Source organism: Monomorium pharaonis, chromosome 10, assembly GCF_013373865.1.
Source record: "Monomorium pharaonis isolate MP-MQ-018 chromosome 10, ASM1337386v2, whole genome shotgun sequence".
Taxonomy (NCBI): domain Eukaryota; kingdom Metazoa; phylum Arthropoda; class Insecta; order Hymenoptera; family Formicidae; genus Monomorium; species Monomorium pharaonis.
The window spans coordinates 11,586,826-11,608,590 of NC_050476.1; the positions used below are offsets into that span (position 1 = coordinate 11,586,826).

Here is a 21,765-nt window from a genome sequence, read left to right on the forward strand (position 1 = left end):
TTAAAGAAACAAAAAAATTTTCTAAATTTTTTGCCAATTTTCAACAGGCTGTATTTTAGTGAAAAATGGTCGTACAGGAAATAAAAAAACATAGCTTTTGAAGCTTGAAGACTCTAGTTTTAGAATTTTTTGGTTAAAAATTTTTCTGAGCACCGGTAGCCATGCAATTCTTGGATAAAGCACGAAGAAAAAATTTTCAAAATTTTTTACATTTTTTTTTCGCTCTACGGGCATGAAAAAAATTTTTCGAGCTAAACCAATGCATAGGTTGCATAGCCTGTTCATTCAGCTTCAATTTGCTTTTTTCGGAAGTCAAATACGACTATTTGTCTTTGAGATATCGAATTTTGAATGCAAAAAGACCCTTTTTCACTCAACTGCCGATATCTCTGAAACTACTGGTCGCCTAGCGAGCTGACGAGCGGTTTCGTTTTCTGCAGAAAATTTCCTACAAAATCTGTCATGGTTGATTGAAAATAAAATTTTGTCCCACCTGAAACGGTAACGTGAAAAAAGAGTAAAAAAATGCCATTTTCCCCTTTTTTGGTAAATCGACTGTGTCTTCGACAATATTGAGGCAAAAGCTTAGGTTAGAAGAAAATTTTACAGTCTAATGTACCCCAAAGACCCCCCTAAATTTTTAGATCGATCGGTTCAGCGGTTTCCCTGGACCGATTGATTGAAATTTTGAAAAAATTAAGGGAACAAGACTTTGTTCCTTAAATTTGACCTAATCTTTTTAAAATTCAATAATTTCATTTTTTTTTACTTTGTACTCAATTTTGAGTTTTTTGAAGATTGAGTAACAAAAAAAATCCAAGAAAATTTTTTGGAAATTTTCGAAATTTTTGAAAAAATTTTTTTGGATTTTTTTTTGTTACTCAATCTTCAAAAAACTCAAAATTGAGTAAAAAGTAAAAAAAATGAAATTATTGAATTTTAAAAAGATTAGGTCAAATTTAACTGGTCAAATTGAAATTTTGAAAAAATTAAGGGAACAAAGTCTTGTTCCCTTAATTTTTTCAAAATTTCAATCAATCGGTCCGGGGAAACCGCTGAACCGATCGATCTAAAAATTTAGGGGGGTCTTTGGGGTACATTAGACTGTAAAATTTTCTTCTAACCTAAGCTTTTGCCCCAATATTGTCGAAGACACAGTCGATTTACCAAAAAAGGGGAAAATGGCATTTTTTTGCTCTTTTTTCACGTTACCGTTTCAGGTGGGACAAAATTTTTTTTTCAATCAACCATGACAGATTTTGTAGGAAATTTTCTGCAGAAAACGAAACCGCTCGTCAGCTCGCTAGGCGACCAGTAGTTTCAGAGATATCAGCAGTTGAGTGAAAAAGGGTCCTTTTGCATTCAAAATTCGATATCTCGAAGACAAATAGTCGTATCTGACTTCCGAAAAAAGCAAATTGAAGCTGAATGAACAGGCTATGCGACCTATGCATTGGTTTAGCTCGAAAAATTTTTTTCATGCCCGTAGAGCGAAAAAAAAATGTAAAAAATTTTGAAAATTTTTTCTTCGTGCTTTATCCAAGAATTGCATGGCTACCGGTGCTCAGAAAAATTTTTAACCAAAAAATTCTAAAACTAGAGTCTTCAAGCTTCAAAAGCTATGTTTTTTTATTTCCTGTACGACCATTTTTCACTAAAATACAGCCTGTTGAAAATTGGCAAAAAATTTAGAAAATTTTTTTGTTCCTTTAATTTTTGCGAGAAGTGTACATAATATTTGTTTGATTCGTAATGACCATATTGATATCCCACTTATTGTACAACCAAATGAACTTATACAAAATGTTAATGAAAACACACCTTAAGTTTTACAACAAGAAGGCATTCAAAAACGCAACGCAATTGTACATTATTTGCAAGTTGAAAATAAAGTATAAAATTATAGAACATTATTGCTTTTATTCATTTTCTTTTATTATCCATTCTCATTTCTACAAAAATTGTTTGCATTGCTTGTACTATATAAATAAAATAAAACAATACAACATATTGCTTTCAACATTATATTTATGATTTTATTTTTAATTGTAATAAATTTTAGTAGTCTACTAAATCTACTATCACAATCTCATAATAACAATATTTTATATATTGCATAGCATCTTCATATAAGGCATAGCATCTTCTCATTACCACAATTAAGTTAACTATCATATTGACATTCTAAATTTTATAGAATAAATCTCAGAATAATATAAAATTCCTATCTAGTTTTCTTAGCTATATCTTAGATACATTAAATCATAAAATTTGTTTTACTTAAAACAAAAAATACTTAAAACAAGTTAATTAACATAAAGAACAAAAATTTACTTAGAACAAGTTAATTAACAAAAAATACTTTTTAATAAAAATTTTCTTTAAAAAAACTAAAGATAACTTTGTATACATTTTTCGAAACCCTTAATGACAGAAATGATTAAAAAAATTTTTTATTATAAATTATAAACATAATTTATTGTATATATTTTTTAAGCATTTTTATTATATTATTTTTTAAGTATTTCTGTCATTAAGTTTTCGATATTTTTAAGATGGACCATTTTCTCTTCATGCCTCTTGTGTTCTGCTTCTTTCTTTTCTACTTTAAGTTTTAAAGATTTTTTGAAATACTCTTCCACAACGCTATGAAGTTTTTGTTTTCTCATTTCTGTAAATAAAGTTGATAATTACAAAGTTAATAATTATAAAAAGAGCATACTACCCAACAATACATACAATAGTATAATATAAATTGTAATTTAAAAAATTTAATTAGTGCAGATATTTTTATATCATTTTTTACAGATTTTATAATTATTTAATTGTTTAATAACTTATTATAACAATATGTAATTTAAAAATTATAATATACAATTATTATATTTTATATAATTAAGCACCTGATTTTCCCGGATTATCATTTTCTTTATTTTCATTCGCATCGTTATTATCAGTTATGCCACTCCCAGCTGTCGCTATTGGTTCAACCCAAGGTTTAGTCCCAAATATCTCATGCATAATCTATCGGAAAAATTGTCTTTGCTTGTAAAATATTTAATAATAACAAGTTAAAAGTTAGATTAATAGGTTTTTATAGCAAAAAAGCAGTCTACTTCAATCTAAACTAAATATAATTACATTTAATATAAATTGTATTACTACTAAATAATAATATACCTCATAATATTCCCAATTTCTCCTATTGTTTCCTGATTTCTTGTTATGATCGGTAATAACTTCGTACGTTCGTTTCAGACATTGAAATTTTGTCGAACATTTTATTGCAGATATCTGGTATCCTGATTTTGCCATTTTTTTCGATAAATAATTCCAACATTGTTTTGAACTAATTTTTAGATTGTTGAACATTTCCATATACTCTTTGTATAAATTAATGAGTAATAATGTTTCATTACGAGACCATAAATGTTGATCTGAAAGCAAAATAATATTGTATTATCTTGTTTGATAATATGTTTATTTGAACTTTTACCTTTCATATCCAAAACCAAATCGCTTGCAGTACTAGAATCTGCAATCGCTGTACCATCTGGAAACATATATACAGTGGAACCCCGCGTTAGCGGACTGTTCGGGGCTCTGGTCCGCTAACGCGGGGTTATCTCCTATTGCTTGGTTTCATTCCCACTCCGTGAAATTCAGGGACGTAACGGTATTGCCATCTAACCAATTAATGTTTACAGATTAAGGCCTTCGGCCCCCCTCCCGCACCCACCCCGTCCAAGTCGCTAACCTATGTGGACTTTACTCTGCTTGCAGTGTACATGGATTGCATTTGGTCCGTGCGCACGTGCAGTGTGCGCATGTGCAGTGTGCGCATTTGGTCCGTGTGCATTTGGTCCGTGCGCATTTGGTCTGTGTCCGTTTCGCACTGTGTCCGTTTCGCTCTGTGCGCATTTGGTCTGTCTCCGTTTGTTACTGTGTCCATTTCGCACTGTGTCCGTTTCACTTTGTGCGCATTTGGTCTGTGTCCGTTTGTTACTGTGTCCGTTTGGTCTGTGTCCGTTTGTTACTGTGTCCGTTTCACTCAGCCTGCTGTGTCCGTTTATTATTGTGCGCATCTGGGACGCTCCCCGTAGTAACACTCTGCTTTAATAACACAGGCACACACAAAAAAAGTGGTTGATCCGGCGGACTAGACTAGTCAATCCTTATGTATTTCGACCCGCTGAATCCGAATCCAAGGTTAGAATTGCAAAGTTAGCTCGCATTTCCTAACCTCAAAAAAATTTTTTTTAAATATTGGTCCGGCGGACCAGACAAGTCAATCCTTATGTATTTTGACCTGCTGAATCCGAATCCAAGGTTAGAATTGCAAAGTTAGCTCGCATTTCCTAACTTCAAAAAAATTTTTTTTAAATATTGGTCCGGCGGACCAGACTAGTCAATCCTTATGTATTTTGACCCGTTGAAACCGAATCCAAGGTCAGAATTGCTGAATTGGCTCATTTTATCCTAACCTCAAAAAAAAATTTTTTTTATAATGTTGGTCCGGCGGAACAAAATAGTCTATCTTTATGTATTTTGACCCGCTGAATCCAAATTCAAGGTCAGAATTGCTGAATTGGCTCATTTTTTCCTAACCTCAAAAAACATCTTGTAAAAGCAGTTTGGATCACAAATGTATAATCCGGAACGTGCAGGCTTGCGTACCCTATACTGTAAAAAAACACGTATTTAAAACACTTAATGAATCACATCACGAAATCACGTAAAAGTAAAGTAATTAATGGCATAATTATCACGTAACAAATTGTTCCAAATCGGTACGTAATTTAAAAAAATCACGTAATTTGGAAAATTACGTGGCGTTAGAAAATTTTGTGATTTTGAAAAAGCATGATTTGATCTATAAAAAATGGCCCATAATTTAAATTTTTTTTAAAGATTACACATTATATTAGAGATTCTTGATATCTTCATTCTTCAAAAAGAACATTTTAGGATATTAAATTATAGGATCTATTACTTTTATATTAAGTTTTTAAAAAGTTTTGTTTTAATTTATAATTTTTTTATTATTGTTGCATCTAGATATAATAATCAAATTTTAAAGAGCTGAATGGCAGAATTAGAAAAAAGAAAAAATATATAGTTTTGATTTAGACGTTTACTAATCTTAATAAATGTAGTAATGCAATTAATTCAATTAATTTACATATAATTTACATGCTAGTACAAATTAAGTAATTTTGTATAAAGTTATAAACGAGTTATAAATACGAGACCTTATAATGTTATAAGGGCTCGTATATGTGTGTGTGTGTGTGTGTGTGTGTGTGTGTGTGTGTGTGTGTGTGTGTGTGTGTGTGTGTGTGTGTGTGTGTGTGTGTGTGTACATAATTTTATATATATATATGTATATACACACGCATACATCGTCAAGTGTCAACTCGTGGCGAAGGAAATTCGCCGTCGGGCTATCGAGAAATATTCAGCGCGCGAGAGAGAAGAGTCTGTCTCACACGAGCCGAACGCTCTCGACGGTAGCCGAGACCTGCCGAGAATGTCGAGACGTTGCAGCGTGCTCAAGCGGGTTGAACGCATATGCGGTCGTGTTGCTAGAGTTACTAGCTATCCCCTCCCCATGCGACCGTTGTGCTGCCGGAGCCGCAATCTGCGATCGCTGGTGTGTGTGAGAGTCGGCAGAAGAGCGATCGAGCCATGTAGAAGACTCTCTTGAAGTCCGAATAAAGTCAGATTGTGAAATCAAAGAGCACTCATTTCCAATAACTCCCACAGTAATTGGGGGCTCGTCCGGGATACTTCAAAAAAAAAAAATTCGGAAGTGATTCTGGAAAAGAGAAAGGATAAAAGACGACAAAAGAGGTTAGACGAAAGACGTTAGACTCAAGACGTTAAGAACACGACGAAGGAAGTGAAAAGACGAAGAAGGACAAAGAAAGACGAAAAGAAAGAAGACGTCTGCAACATGGAAACGTGGGGCCAACAACCATCAATAAAACAAAAAATAAACACCGCATCTAAAACAATAATCACCGCAATGCATCTTCTTGTTTTCGAAGAAGACGGAGATCGAAACAACCGACGACGTTTACGTGAATTCAGTGGCTTCGAATTCCATGACGATTCACCCGAATTCAGAGCCAAGCTGCAGTATGCCGTACGTTTCTCAGTAGGAGATCTAATATCAATATGCAATGTCCTGGGCATTGAATATACAGGTAATGCCGAACAATTAAGAGAAAGAATAGTAAGAGCTCTTACGGACATAAATTCCCTCAGGGAATCAACACACAACGTTAGATGATCAGGACGACGAAAGTGAGGATAACGAAGAAGAAGACGCGAACGAGAGCAGTAAAGACAACGAAGAGGGAGATATGAATGGGACGCAAACAACTAGCGACCAACCGGAAAGAAGCAGAGGATGAAGAGATATGAATCATAACAGTAAACAGTTTGTTTTGAGTTATAGAGACGTTGAAGATTCCGTCCGCTCGTTTAATGGAACGAATGCTTACCCCGTTGAACGATGGATAAATGATTTTGAGGAAGCAACCGTGATGTTCGGATAGAACGACTTACAGAAGGTAGTCTTCGCAAAAAAATCTTTGAAAGGCGTCGCTAAGTTATTCATACAAAGTGAAAATGTTATTAAAACGTGGAAAAAGTTAAAGAACGCTCTGACGGAAGAATTTTTTACAAAAATCAGTAGCGCAGAGCTGCATAAGATGCTTGAAAAACGTAAAATAGAGAAAGAAGAAACACTACAAGAATATTTCTTGGTTATGAGAGAGCTAGCCTCGAAAGGTGCCATAGAAGCGGATGCATTAATTGAATATGTAATCGACGGCATCAATGATGAGATAAGTAATAAAATAATCCTCTACGGAGCAAAGACTATAAAAGAATTTAAAGATAAACTCACTACCTACGAAAAAGTAAAAAAGAGCCATCCAGAAAAGGCACCGAAATATTCCAAGAACCGAGACGAATCAGGGAGGAACTTCGGGAAAAGGTTCTTCGAAGGAAAAAAGAAGAAAGCCGACGAACAGAAAGATGAAAAAAACGAAGATACGCTGTTTCAACTGTGGCGCGAGTGGACACCATTCAAGAAACTGCGACAAGAAGATGTTGGGAAAAAAATACTTCAGCTGCAACAAATTCGGCCACGAAGCAAGAAACTGTGAAGATAAAAAGAAAAGCAGGGGAGCATCAGATCCAGAACAAACAGTCAATTTGGTAAACATATCATCAACAAATGTACTCAAAAATATTGTTATCGATAATGTTAACTTACAAGCTCTTATGGACACGGGAAGCCCGATTAGCTTAGTTAGAGAAGACGTATTAGAAAAAATAGATAAGCACGCGCTTGTTCCGTCGACGCGAATATTCTCTGGCTTCGGAGGCGGAGAATCTAAAACACTAGGATATTTCCAAACTATTGTTTACATTAATAACGAAGATTACCCTCTAACGTTATATATAACGTATATATAACGATATATAGTACCAAATAAGTCAATAAACATAGAAGTAGTTATAGGCAGGAATATCTTAGATCAAGCTGAAACACTAGGATATTTCCAAACTATTGTTTACATTAATAACGAAGATTACCCTCTAACGTTATATATAACGTATATGTAACGATATATAGTACCAAATAAGTCAATAAACATAGAAGTAGTTATAGGCAGGAATATCTTAGATCAAGCTGAATTAAGATTCGAACAAAATGACGTGATAGTTTGTAAAAAACCAACAACGAATTTTCTAGCAAATATTAATGTTTCAGAAGAATCACGAGCAGACGTCGAAACTATACCAGACATAGAAATAAGAAGGCGAGTCGAGAATATGATAAACATATACAAACCGGAAACGCAAGTCAACAGACATTAAACTTAAGATTACGCTCAAAGACGAAAAACCAATTTGCCAAAGATCCCGAAGGTTAGCAATCCCAGAAAAGAAAATTGTCGAGAAACAGGTGCAGGAGTGGATTAAAGAGGGCATCATCGAACCATGCGTTTCAGAGTATGCGAGCCCGATAGTAGTGGTAAGAAAAAAGGATGGATCCCTGCGAGTTTGTATTGACTATCGTCCACTCAATCGTATTATAGAACGCGATAGATACCCGTTACCCCTAATAGAGGATGAGATAGACAAGCTAAAGAATGCACGAGTGTTCAGTACATTAGACCTTAAAAATGGATTCTTTCATGTAGAAGTAGATAAAGAAAGTCGAAAATATACCGCCTTTGTTACACACGAAGGACAATATCAATTTTTAAAAGCCCCTTTTGGCTTGTCTAACTCTCCCCCAGTGTTTCAACGATTTATTAATTATATTTTTTGACCGTTAGTTAATACTGGGATAATGACATTATACATGGACGACGTTATCATTTTAGCAACCAACTTAAACCAAGCTCTAGAAAAATTAGAAACTGTACTAGAGGTAGCCCGCGACTACGATCTAGAATTAAATATAAAAAAATGTAAGTTTATGCAAACGCGTATTGAATTCCTAGGACAGATAATAGAGAACGGATCAGTGTCTCCCTCTCCAGACAAAATAAAAGCAGTGTTAGGATTCCCAGAACCAACGACGGTAAAACAAATCCAATCCTTCCTTGGTCTTGCAGGCTACTTTCGGAAATTTGTCGAAGGATATTCTATAATTGCAAAACCACTAAGCGACATGTTACGTAAAGATAAAACTTTCGAATTTAAAGAAACAGAAAGAACAGCTTTCAACAAGCAGATTTGAGGCAGATATTAAGCAATGAACCCATCCTACAAATTTTCTACCCAACACTCGAAACGGAACTATACACGGATGCCTGTCAAAATGGAATAGGCCCAATCCTATTACAGTGATCACCGACGGACAACAACTTACATCCCATCCAATACATGAGTCATAAAACAACACCGACCGAAGGAAAATACAAAAGTTATGAAATGGAAGTTATAGCTGTAATAGATGCCCTCGAAAAATTCCGCATATATCTCCTAGGGTTAAAATTTAAAATAATAACGGATTGCATAGCGTTTACGCAAACAATGAAAAAGAAAGAAGTTTTACCAAAGATCTGGCGATGGGCTGAAAAACTAGAAGAATTCAATTACACGTTGGAGCATAGGCCAAATAGCCGAATGAAACATGTAGATGCGTTAAGCAGAAACGCCATCATGACAATAATAGAAGGTAATATCTTAGCAAGAATAAAGACTGCTCAAAAAGAAGATCCCAATCTAAAAGCCTTGATGAAAACACTAAAAGCAACATCTTGTGACGACTACAGCATAAAAGAAGAAATACTCTATAAATTTAAAGACGGTAGAGATTTATTAGTTGTTCCCGAACTAATGCAGAACGAAATAATACGAATGATTCACGGAAAGAGTCATCTCTCAGCAAAGAGAACAGAGGACATCATTCAACAAGAATATTTCATACCAAATTTGAAAAAGAAAATAGAGGATAGGATAACAAATTGTGTTCCATGTATTTTAGCCAATCGGAAATCAGGCAAACAAGAAGGTCAACTCAACCCAATACCCAAAGGCGATGTGCCTTTACATACATATCATATGGATCATTTAGGTCCCTTAGAATCTACAAGCAAAAATTACAACCACATTTTAGTCGTCATAGACAGCTTTACAAAATTCACTTGGCTATATCCAACCAAGAGCACGACATCACGAGAAGTAATTCAAAAATTAGAACTACAACGACAAGTATGTGGCAATCCAGCATACATCATTTCAGACAGAGGAACCGCTTTCTCTTTAAAGGAGTTTAGCGACTATTGCCACGACAAAGGAATCAAACATATACTTATCACAACGGGATTACCGAGAGCAAACGGACAAGCTGAAAGAATCAACCGGACAATAATACCAATACTTACCAAATTATCACTTAAAGACCCTACAAAATGGTATTGCTTTGTAAGCCAACTACAGAACATTTTAAATTCCACTCAAAGAAGCATAGGCGTAACTCCATTTGAACTGCTCACAGGCGTAAAAATGAGAAGTGAAGAAAATATACAGCTAAAAGAAATATTAGAACAAGAATGGCGAGAAAAATTTAATGAAGAACGCTCCAAACTTCGAATAAAAGCAAAGGATCAAATACGAAGAACGCAACAAGAAAATTGTAAAACATTCAACAAACATCGTAAAACACCACGAAAATATCAAGTCGACGAATTAGTCGCTATTAAACGTACTCAAATGACTCCAGGACGAAAACTACGTGCAAAATACTTAAACCCATATAGCGTAATAAAAACAAAAAGCAACGATACCTACGATGTAAAACGAGCCAGCCCAGGCGAAGGCCCGGGCATCACTAGTACTTGCGCGGAATTCATGAAACCCTGGTCAAACGAATAATGACCATTCGGGACAAATAGTCAGTCAGGTATGGCCGAAATGTAGGGTTTGTTCTATGCGTAGCGGCCAATAGGGTTCGAGGCGTAGCGGCCAATAGAGTGTAGCGAGTGCAATGCGAGGCGAAAAGCGAACAACTTTGCGAACGCACGAGCAAGTGTGTGTGTGAGAGTCGGCAGAAGAGCGATCGAGCCATGTAGAAGACTCTCTTGAAGTCCGAATAAAGTCAGATTGTGAAATCAAAGAGTACTCATTTCCAATAATTCCCACATTATTCAAATTCTGTAATTTTAAAATTTAGAAATAATATAAACTCAAATTATTAATCAGTGGATATTCAATAATTCACAAAGAAAAACATATAACTGTGATAATCATTTATTATTCACTGTTTTTTAGTAATTTTCAATATTGAATTAGTTTATAGTCACTGCAAGATTATTTTATTTATTTAACTTATTGTTATTTAAATAAATACACTGTTAATTATTATGTATATCCCTTCAAGCCAATGTATTTCCATTTATTTTCTCGAATTTTCAACGATGTTGATTTACAGAGTATTTATTTTCATACATACATTAAAAATTATTTTCAACATACAAGTATTCTTTTTTAGATTATCTTTTTTGTAAATCATTTAATGATAATGAAACACGTTATAATACGTATGTTCAAGAAATATAACACATTCCTTTCTAGATATATTATTATGCGTACTAAAAATAGTATTTTTTTATTTCTTACAAAATAAATATAATCTACAATACTGAAAAATAAATTTCAAAAATCAATCGTAAGTGTAAGTAAATTTATAGAATATAAACGCACGGATTTAACAAATTCAATTTCAATCTCAAAACGTCTACCTCTCTCACATTCTTTCTCAATAACTAATTCTCTCTCTTTCTCATTCTTTTTCTTTCATTTTCTCTCTCTCTCTATCTTTCATTCGTTCTATCTATAAATATATATATATATATATATATATATATATATATATATATATACTGAAACATATTTACTATAAAATCATAAACACTTTAATAATTTTCTCTTTAATTCAAATCTAAAAATATAGTCATTGTGGGTTAATGTGTTACTTTTATGAATTTTGCTATAATTTAATTAAATTTTACCCCATACAACAAAAAAGCTTTCAGCAACATTGCTGCAACGTTAAAATATTACGAGTTGCAATGTAATATTGCAGAGTAGTTTCAGAAACCTGCAATATTAATATTACGCCATAACGTTCTATTAATGTTGCAGAAATTTTTTAAAATTCCGAAAACATACATATTAAAAAATATGCATCAAGTTTTCCAATATACGTGTAACTTCATGTAAGAAGACATTTGTGACATTTTTAAATATTTTTTTAAGATTTAAATATTTGAATAGTGTGCAATATCTATAACAAAGATTATAATATTGTTTAGCTTTATAATAGAACAATAAATTAAACAATTTTTCAATTACAAAAATGAAATTATCATAAATAACAATTTTAATATTTTTTTGGAAAAATCGTTCAATTTACTGTTCTATTATAAATCTCAAAAAGTACAATAAATCGGCTAAAAATATTAATGCTAAGAAATTCCTGGGGCTCGATTCTTGAATTCATTCGCAAGAGAAACGTATACGCAAGTACTCGCTCTAACAGAAAAGTTGCAAGTTTATTGGTTAATAGCCATACGATAGCCAATAAATTTCCAACTTTTCTGTAAGATCAGAATTTGCGAATACGTTTCTCTTGCGAATGAATTCAAGAATAGAGCCCCTGTATGTTTTCATTAATTTTATTGCTTTTGACAATAACTGAACTAATGCTATTTAAATAATAGAATATTGTTTTAGTTTTTATTTTTATATAAAATGTAAAAATAATTTTCTACTTTTTTACTATGCTTTTAATTTATTTTATTTTTAAATAGGTAATCTATGATAATATATTTATTATTCCATAGAAATTTTTAAAAATATTTATTGCATAAGCTTTAATCCCTTTTTTTCCGAATTTTGTATGCCAAAAGATTATAAAGTTACACAAATTGCAACGAATTTCTTTTTATATATTTTTTTCTTTTTGTTTTCTCAAAGTTTATCTACTAAATTTAAAGCGTTTTGTATATTTATAGTAACGCGTTTCAATGCATCAAATACATTGCACCGTAACATTACAATAGTCTTACATTGTAATATTTCTCAGGGCGGACATTTCAGTCTTGCCGCTAGCTTGCAGTAACATTGCAAAAACATTTCTCAACGTCCATGCAATATTACAATATTTCATTGTCAAGTTTTTTCTTTTGTTTGTAATTTTTCGTTGCTGTATGGGACTTAAAGCATAGTCAATTATAATATAGTTTACATATCTTTTATTAAAAAGTCAATTAAATTTCTTTGAGGTCACACATTATCATACATTTATCAGTTTTTGTTTTTTACTTTTAAATGAAAATTCTAACCCTGTTTCGTTTTTTAATAATTTTAAACATATATTTTATATTAATAAATTATTTGAATCCCACCTTCAATTTAAAGTTAAAAAAAATATTTTAAAAAAATTTATTTTTTTTAAACTTTAAAATTAAAAAAAAACCATTTTATTTTTTAAAAAAAGATTAATATTAAATTATATAGAATTAAAAAAATCTCTAATAACATTATGTTACATATTAAAAAATATTTTTTATTAATTAAAATTAGTAGATTATATTTTTAGTAAAACATAATTTCTTATAAATGTTATTTTTTTAGTTATATTTTTAGAAATAATTTTTATTCAAATTTTGTATTTTCATTGACAATATTTTATAATTACAATTTTAGCAAATAATGTATACGTACGTTTTTTTTAAATTAAAGATTTTCAAATTTAATTTGTAATCTATTTATTTATACAAATCAAATTACACTTTATAATAAATCATATACAAGTTGTGTTGTCTAAACTTTTTTTTCAGAGTAATGATCTTTTAATTTTAATTAATCTTCAAAAAACGTTAATAAGTTTTGCGAAATATTAATAAAACTTGAAACTTAAGATAATAAATTATTAAAACTATAAATACAAAATTACTTTAATTATATCTCTTTTGTTATCCTTTTACTCTCACTCTGTAAAAAAATATTTTGTATGTTATTGTTTGAGATTCAAACAAATCGTCGATCTCAACAACTCTCGCTCGCGGCGTGAGATCGGTTTGCGCACCATCACGCGTCGATATCCTGGACCTCACGTGGCCGGCAAGCGCTTGGAACGTGGCGAGTGAGCGATATCCTGAGCGAGAGCAAGGGATGGTGTGGTACATCGCATGTTTAGTCAGTCTAAATCTGCCGATCTCCGTCGAAACACCCTATCGTAACGACGGGATTTGACATAGTCTCAAGTTTGAGAGCCGTCGGCTCTTCTGTTCTATCGTCGCGTATCTCGCTCGGGAAATTGGTTTCCCGCTTCGCGTTCTCGCTCACGTGCCGTTCGGACAAGTGCAAGTGCGCGACGAATAATTTCGCTGCGTTATCCCGTCGGGATAACAGAGAAACCATTCGAGCTCCTTTCGACGCCGGCCCGCTGCCTCGAGATATCGTTCCGCGCCGCCGAGAGCGTCAACACAACGTCAAATCTTTTTGTTCCCGTCGCCGAGCGACAATTCCCGTAGTTACGGCACGTTAACTGTATTTGTATTATTTGGATGCGTCGACGATCGTGGAGCGCTCGCGACCGTCCACCGCCTCGCGTGCAAGATCTCCGCCTCGATCGCGAACAAGATTTCCGCTGCCGCGAGAGTCTCAGATACGAGCCTAATCAAGATCTCCGATCCGCGATCCAGGCGGCGTTAGAGAGAGACGGAATAGAAGATTTCCGATTGTTTTTTTTGCGCGACACGAGACATCGATCGCAGTCCCGTATTGAGTCAAAATAAATAATTGATCTCGTTGATGATTAAATCGCAGTTTGAAGTCACTTCGCTCCTCTCCTCGTTCCTTCAGCGGATACAAATATCCGTGCTATCCACGGCGCACGCTCAAATCGTGAGCGAGTTCCGGTATTTCTTTCGGGACGATCGCGTCGCGATCGAGAACTCGAACAGTTATTATTATGAGTAGTTCCTATAGAATAAAGTTAATTGTTAATTTGTGTCATTTTTTTCAAAAAAAAATTTCATATTTTAAATTAAATATTTTTATTTTAAATTTTATTGACTTAATAGTTCTTAAATAAATTAAAAATTATTTATTTTAAAATTTTTTAATATTTAAAATTTTTTTTATGCGGAATCATAATTATATTTTTTGTTTTAAAAAAATTTAAATTAACTCTTTTAAAAAAGTAAATCTATTTATAATTTTGCATTGAGGAATTATTACCAAATTAATGTTAAATGATTTTAAGTAACTAAATTTAAAAATTTTTAATTTTTCATAACAACATTAAAATTTAAATTTACTGTAATGCTTTTTTTAAATTTTTAAAAATTGAACTCTTATTATTAACTTTTTTCCTAATATATATAATTTTTTAATATCATTTGTCTGTTAAAATTTTTTTTTTAATTATGATTATCAAATATTGTGTTTTCTTCAGTAAAGTAATTACTAATTTTAAATATAAGTTTATTATACGTTATTTATTTTACCTGCGAAGGTAACGTTTCTTCTATTTTTCTTTTTTTCGGTTTAAGAGCACCTTTTAATAAAGATGCAACTGTAAGAGATCCTTCAATTTTTTTAACATCTTTTATACTATCAACGATTAAATATTCTGGCTCGACTATAAATTTTTTTTGGAAGGTATTAATAATAGGAGAAATAATTAGTTTTTTTTTTTAAACAGTGTAAAATTTTTTTAAATTAATATAGTATTTACAAATTATATTTTTTTTAAATTAACTTAATTTAATTTTGTAATTAAAATCATTCTGTAAAATTCTATTAATAATAAATATTTATTACCTGTTAATTGCATTCTGCCTATAACTTCTATTTTATCTCTTTTATTTATCTCTAAATCCATATATTTTTCTTTAGAGAAAAATATATGTATTTCAATTTTATAAATTCCATCTATGATGGAACCACAACCAATAATTTTGTTTAATTTCGTGACGTGTACTTCCGTAAAATTAGTTTTTATATAACCTTTCAAAACTATAAAATATTTAGGTATATGCTTGTAAATTTTAAATTTTTTCAAATTATAATTTATAAAAAGAATAAAGAACAATTAAATTTATTTTTTAAGAATTAAGTTCTTAAAATAAGTAATTTTACAATAAATTTGTTTACTCAATAAATTTAATTAAGAAACTTTTTCAAGAAATAAAACTTACTTATAAGTTTAGACGAATTCAATACCTCACTAATACTTGTAGGTATTGAAGTTGCACACATGACAATTACCACATGGTTTTGCTGTGTCCACGCTTTGTACTAATTCACATGAGTTTGCTACTTTTATGCAAAACGAGATCTACCTACTTTTCTTATTATTTTTAATCTACTTTTCTAAATAATTTTAATATGGTATATCTCGAAAATTAAAGTAGTTAGCTCTATAACAAGATCTATACAACTTTGTCGAGCTTAAAAACCATTTTCAAATCAAGGCGCCCAAAGTTATTGTAATCGTGCATTCAAAATGTATGAGCGTAATGATATCACTTGTGCAATGTGTATGAGCGTAATAATATAATGTTTGCAATGTGCACGTGTGCAATAGCGTCACGTGTGCAATGTGTTTGCGCGTAATTATATCCCGTGTGCAATGTGCACGTTTGCAATAGCTGTAAACGATGACTTTAATTCTTTTGAATTTGGCGGCAATTCCAGAGGAAGAGGCAGGGATTCTACCAATAAAATGTCGAGAGCGCTTCAGCACTAAATTAATTTAATTTCACTTTATTCCACAAAGGTTTTCGCCTCGGCCGCCGACCACGCGGCCGTTGGACAATTTCAAAATGGTCTCCGCGATTACGCAAACAGCTCGTGACCGAACAAACCCGGCGCTGCTCCGATTAACCGGCACTACCGCACCGCTTTAGTCCGCTCGCCGTCGTACTATCAGTCCGGGCGCAAACCTGACGCACCGCGACTTCTACGCGCACAAACTCCTGGACAACGCACTCCGAAAATACCGGAGCACCTGCTCCAACCGGACGCAACTTTCGCGGGCAAAGACGCCACTCGCTCCCTGCGTATTCGTTCTAAACCTCGCTTCCATTGCTGCCAATCCAAGAAAAACAAAGTTCCGTTTCTAACTCGCCTAGTAACTTAAGTTTCCCCTGAATTCCCTTACATAGCGTCACGTGTGCAATGTGTATTAGCAAAATAATATATTGTGTAAGTAAATTTCGTTTATAATTTAATTTAACTTACAATTCTAATTTCTGCTTCCAAAAAGTAAATAATTATTTCAGAAAAATAAAATTTATATTTAATTCAAATAACGTATTAACTTTTCTAAAGAAATAGTGATAACTTAATTAAAATATACTCTTTTTTACGTTGTACTATAGATAGTAAGTAAACCGAATATTTGTTTGAAGTGAATATTCTTTATTGAAGTATTACACTTACTAAGATTGAGAAAGATGTTTTAAGTAAATGTGATATTTACAGCAAGTTTATCATAATATTTACGGATATCGTAAGAAACCATTTACTTAGAACTTGTCATATTTACTTGGAATTAGTAATTATTTTTCTGTGTGTACACAGAGAGAAAAGTTTCTTTGGATTTAATAAATTTTCTTTAAGTCAAACAAATTTGTTCATTGGTATACGCCAATGAAACTGATGTTTGAACTAACAAATACAATTGTTTGGACTTTTAAACAAAGTAATTGTTTCTTTTAAATAAAATATTTTTTGAAAGAATTTAGTTTTTTCTTTGATTCAAATTCTAGTCTTAGAAAAGTTAATACGTTATTCAACGATAAAACACTATTTGAGCACATATTTTTCTTGCAAGGAGACAGAAGCTCGTGACCGAATAGGTGATTACTACTAAATGCAGAAAAAATATTCGTTATCGAAACTAAAATTTAGCCATGACAACTAAGATGTATCTTTAAGATATAATAAAAAATACGTAGGCCCAAAGAGCTCACTACGATGTCATAGGTTGATGCATTTTTTGTCACCCTGGGTGGTCTGCTTATATAGCCTTTGAAGTGTAAATTGCATTACGAGAAAGGTGTCACGTGTATCGTCGCCTAGTGGCGGTCCGCGAACTACATCGCGGCTGCTGCGACCATATAAGATTGAATCTTATTTGAATCAAATAATGTTTTTATTTAAATTAAATATTTTATTAAATTGTTTCAAATAATAGTGATTATTCCGCCAAACAATATGATTTATTGTAACGAAACAATCAAATTTTTGTAAGAAATAAATTTTTTCCAGTGAAACAAATATAATTCAAACAAATACATATATTAAATTCAAAGAAACAGTTCTCTCTGTGTAGGCAACTGGTAATGTGGGCAATTAAAAACTAAACAAAAGTATTCTTAGACGCATTTCCTTATTAAAAATTAGTATATTAAGTTTAGTTTATAGAATGATCAATCTATAAAAATCAATTTTTTTTTTTCAAATAATATTTATAAGTTCACAAAAAGAATAAGATTAAATAGAGATTATTCAGTACAATATAATGTTTCAGAAAATTAAATACTATTTTTTAAAAAAACAGTGATGTTCATAAAATATTATTATCTTGATTGAATTATAAGATGCATTTTCTTTTTTTATAAAAAAATTAATATAAAAAACGACGTATATTAAAATATTAAATAAATTTATTTCTCTAATATTTAATGTATAAATAAATAAAATTTTATATACAGGGTGGGCCATTTTAAAAAATACAGTCAATTTTCTCGTAAACTAAGCGAAATATTGAAAAATGGTTCAGACATGTGTTGCATGGTTTCGAAGGGGCTATAAGATGGTGCCATTGGTTTGACCTTGGATAATCATTTGAGGGTCACGTGAAGGTCACCTCAATTTTTTTAAATGGAACCCCCTATTTTTTATTACATATTCTTGTAGCTGACCTCGAGAGCTTTCCAAAACATTACAGTCAAATGTATTTTCATTGTGTACTTTTCGAGTTATAAAGCTCGAAAGTTGTAACATTTTGATAAAAATACAAAATATCTCTTAAAATATTCACTTTCCGATAGTCTTATTTTACATGCTCCGACTAATCAAGGCAAGATACGAACGCGGATCCAGCCAGTCAAGGCAAGATACGAACGCGGATCCAGCCAGTCAAGGCAAGATACGAACGCGGATCCAGCCAGTCAAGGCAAGATACGAACACTGATCCAGCCAGTCAAGGCAAGATACGAACACTGATCCAGCCAGTCAAGGCAAGATACGAACACTGATCCAGCCAGTCAAGGCAAGATACGAACACTGATCCAGCCAGTCAAGGCAAGATACGAACGCGGATCCAGCCAGTCAAGGCAAGATACGAACACTGATCCAGCCAGTCAAGGCAAGATACGAACGCGGATCCAGCCAGTCAAGGCAAGATACGAACACGGATCCAGCCAGTCAAGGCAAGATCGTTGATGGTTCTGTCAACTAAAGTAAGATCAAGAAGAATCCCGCCACCGAAGGCAAAATCGAGAATGATCCAGTCAATAAAGATTTATCGAATCAATTGTTCGAAGTTGTCTCCATTGGCTTGGATACATAATGCCAACCTATCTTGGAAATGTCTTACTGTCTTGAGTAACATATCGCGCGTTATTCTTCTGCAAGCTTCTCGTATCCTTTCTATCATATTTTCTCTTGTTGTAGGCGTTTGCTCGTACACGACATTTTTCAGGTATCCCCATAAGAAAAAGTCGGGCGACGTCAGATCAGGAGATCGTGCAGGCCACGCGACGGGGCCACCTCGTCCAATCCATCTGTCATTATACGTTTCATTCAGGTAATCTCTCACATATCTTGTATAGTGAGGTGGCGCGCCATCGAGTTGTATCCATAACCTCTGGCGTGTTTGCAGGTCAACGTTTTCAAGTAATTGTGGTAAATCATCTCTAAGAAATGCCAGAAAGTTTTCCCCGTTGACATTTCCGTCAAAGAAATAGGGACCAATCAAATACCCATTCACAATTCCGCACCAAACATTGATACTCCAACGATTCTGATTATCTATTGGTCTATGCCAATGGGGATTAACATCTGACCAATAGTGACAATTATGCCTATTTAGCTCACCATTATTTTTAAATGTCGACTCATCAGAGAACATGACAAAATTGAAAAAATTTTGTTCAGCTCTGATCATTTGTTGTGCCCATTGACAAAATTGGATACGCAATTGCATATCCCTTTGACTCAGAGCTTGTGTCAACGTTATGTGGTAGGGATGGTATTTAAGTTTCTTCATAATCCTCCTAATTGTTGATCTTGGAATACCTAGTTCCCTTGCCAAAATCCGTTGACTAACATGAGGATTGAGATGAATTGCTGCCAGGAGCGTGACCACACGATTGTCATTTTCATCATACACATGATCTTTCCTTTTACGTTTGAGATCACCTTCACGAGCTCTTCGTTCGAGGTTTCGGATTAAAGCAGGATTGGGGTGTCTTTCCCTTTCAGGATACCGATCTCGGTAAACTCGCGAAGCTTCGTGATAATTTAAATGACATTCTCCAAGAATGAGAATAATATCAATGATCTCCGAGGGTGAATAGTCTGGCATTATTTTTTCCGTAGTTGCAAAATCCTTGAGCGATAATGAAGGGATACAATTGATAATTTGTATACAGATTTTTCCTTTAGTAAGTATAATAACCATTTGTGCATTATTATCATATCCCTCTGTATGTCCCTGTAAGATTATCACCATCTCCTTATCTGACGTCGCCCGACTTTTTCTTATGAATATACCTGAAATAACAACGGGCGACGTCAGATAAGGAGATGGTGATAATCTTACAGGGACATACAGAGGGATATGATAATAATGCACAAATGGTTATTATACTTACTAAAGGAAAAATCTGTATACAAATTATCAATTGTATCCCTTCATTATCGCTCAAGGATTTTGCAACTACGGAAAAAATAATGCCAGACTATTCACCCTCGGAGATCATTGATATTATTCTCATTCTTGGAGAATGTCATTTAAATTATCACGAAGCTTCGCGAGTTTACCGAGATCGGTATCCTGAAAGGGAAAGACACCCCAATCCTGCTTTAATCCGAAACCTCGAACGAAGAGCTCGTGAAGGTGATCTCAAACGTAAAAGGAAAGATCATGTGTATGATGAAAATGACAATCGTGTGGTCACGCTCCTGGCAGCAATTCATCTCAATCCTCATGTTAGTCAACGGATTTTGGCAAGGGAACTAGGTATTCCAAGATCAACAATTAGGAGGATTATGAAGAAACTTAAATACCATCCCTACCACATAACGTTGACACAAGCTCTGAGTCAAAGGGATATGCAATTGCGTATCCAATTTTGTCAATGGGCACAACAAATGATCAGAGCTGAACAAAATTTTTTCAATTTTGTCATGTTCTCTGATGAGTCGACATTTAAAAATAATGGTGAGCTAAATAGGCATAATTGTCACTATTGGTCAGATGTTAATCCCCATTGGCATAGACCAATAGATAATCAGAATCGTTGGAGTATCAATGTTTGGTGCGGAATTGTGAATGGGTATTTGATTGGTCCCTATTTCTTTGACGGAAATGTCAACGGGGAAAACTTTCTGGCATTTCTTAGAGATGATTTACCACAATTACTTGAAAACGTTGACCTGCAAACACGCCAGAGGTTATGGATACAACTCGATGGCGCGCCACCTCACTATACAAGATATGTGAGAGATTACCTGAATGAAACGTATAATGACAGATGGATTGGACGAGGTGGCCCCGTCGCGTGGCCTGCACGATCTCCTGATCTGACGTCGCCCGACTTTTTCTTATGGGGATACCTGAAAAATGTCGTGTACGAGCAAACGCCTACAACAAGAGAAAATATGATAGAAAGGATACGAGAAGCTTGCAGAAGAATAACGCGCGATATGTTACTCAAGACAGTAAGACATTTCCAAGATAGGTTGGCATTATGTATCCAAGCCAATGGAGACAACTTCGAACAATTGATTCGATAAATCTTTATTGACTGGATCATTCTCGATTTTGCCTTCGGTGGCGGGATTCTTCTTGATCTTACTTTAGTTGACAGAACCATCAACGATCTTGCCTTGACTGGCTGGATCCGTGTTCGTATCTTGCCTTGACTGGCTGGATCCGCGTTCGTATCTTGCCTTGACTGGCTGGATCAGTGTTCGTATCTTGCC

At 33.4% G+C, this 21,765-nt stretch overlaps 3 protein-coding genes across 3 annotated transcripts; 1 reads left to right on the plus strand and 2 right to left on the minus strand.

Annotated features, from left to right (window-relative positions):
- Window positions 1–2,895: 2,895 nt before the first annotated feature.
- On the minus strand, window positions 2,896–3,703 carry LOC118647488. Its single transcript, XM_036292529.1, has 2 exons — window positions 3,181–3,703; window positions 2,896–3,024 (listed from the first exon to the last, which is right to left on the minus strand). The coding sequence occupies exons 1-2, from the start codon at window positions 3,376–3,378 to the stop codon at window positions 2,896–2,898; spliced, it is 327 nt and encodes a 108-aa protein (XP_036148422.1). The 5' UTR covers window positions 3,379–3,703.
- A 15,178-nt stretch (window positions 3,704–18,881) lies between these two features.
- Window positions 18,882–20,325, minus strand: LOC118647791. Its single transcript, XM_036293302.1, has one exon. The coding sequence runs from the start codon at window positions 20,288–20,290 to the stop codon at window positions 19,079–19,081; it is 1,212 nt and encodes a 403-aa protein (XP_036149195.1). The 5' UTR covers window positions 20,291–20,325; the 3' UTR covers window positions 18,882–19,078.
- A 31-nt stretch (window positions 20,326–20,356) lies between these two features.
- Window positions 20,357–21,765, plus strand: LOC118647792. Its single transcript, XM_036293303.1, has one exon. The coding sequence runs from the start codon at window positions 20,365–20,367 to the stop codon at window positions 21,574–21,576; it is 1,212 nt and encodes a 403-aa protein (XP_036149196.1). The 5' UTR covers window positions 20,357–20,364; the 3' UTR covers window positions 21,577–21,765.

Coding starts and splice junctions, on each gene's coding strand:
- LOC118647488 (XM_036292529.1), bottom strand. CDS start 3,378: ATGGAAATGTTCAACAATCTAAAAATTAGTTCAAAACAATGTTGGAAT. Junction 3,025..3,180: donor GAAATTGGGAATATTATGAG/GTATATTATTAT, acceptor TTTTTCCGATAG/ATTATGCATGAGATATTTGG.
- LOC118647791 (XM_036293302.1), bottom strand. CDS start 20,290: ATGGTGATAATCTTACAGGGACATACAGAGGGATATGATAATAATGCA.
- LOC118647792 (XM_036293303.1), top strand. CDS start 20,365: ATGGTGATAATCTTACAGGGACATACAGAGGGATATGATAATAATGCA.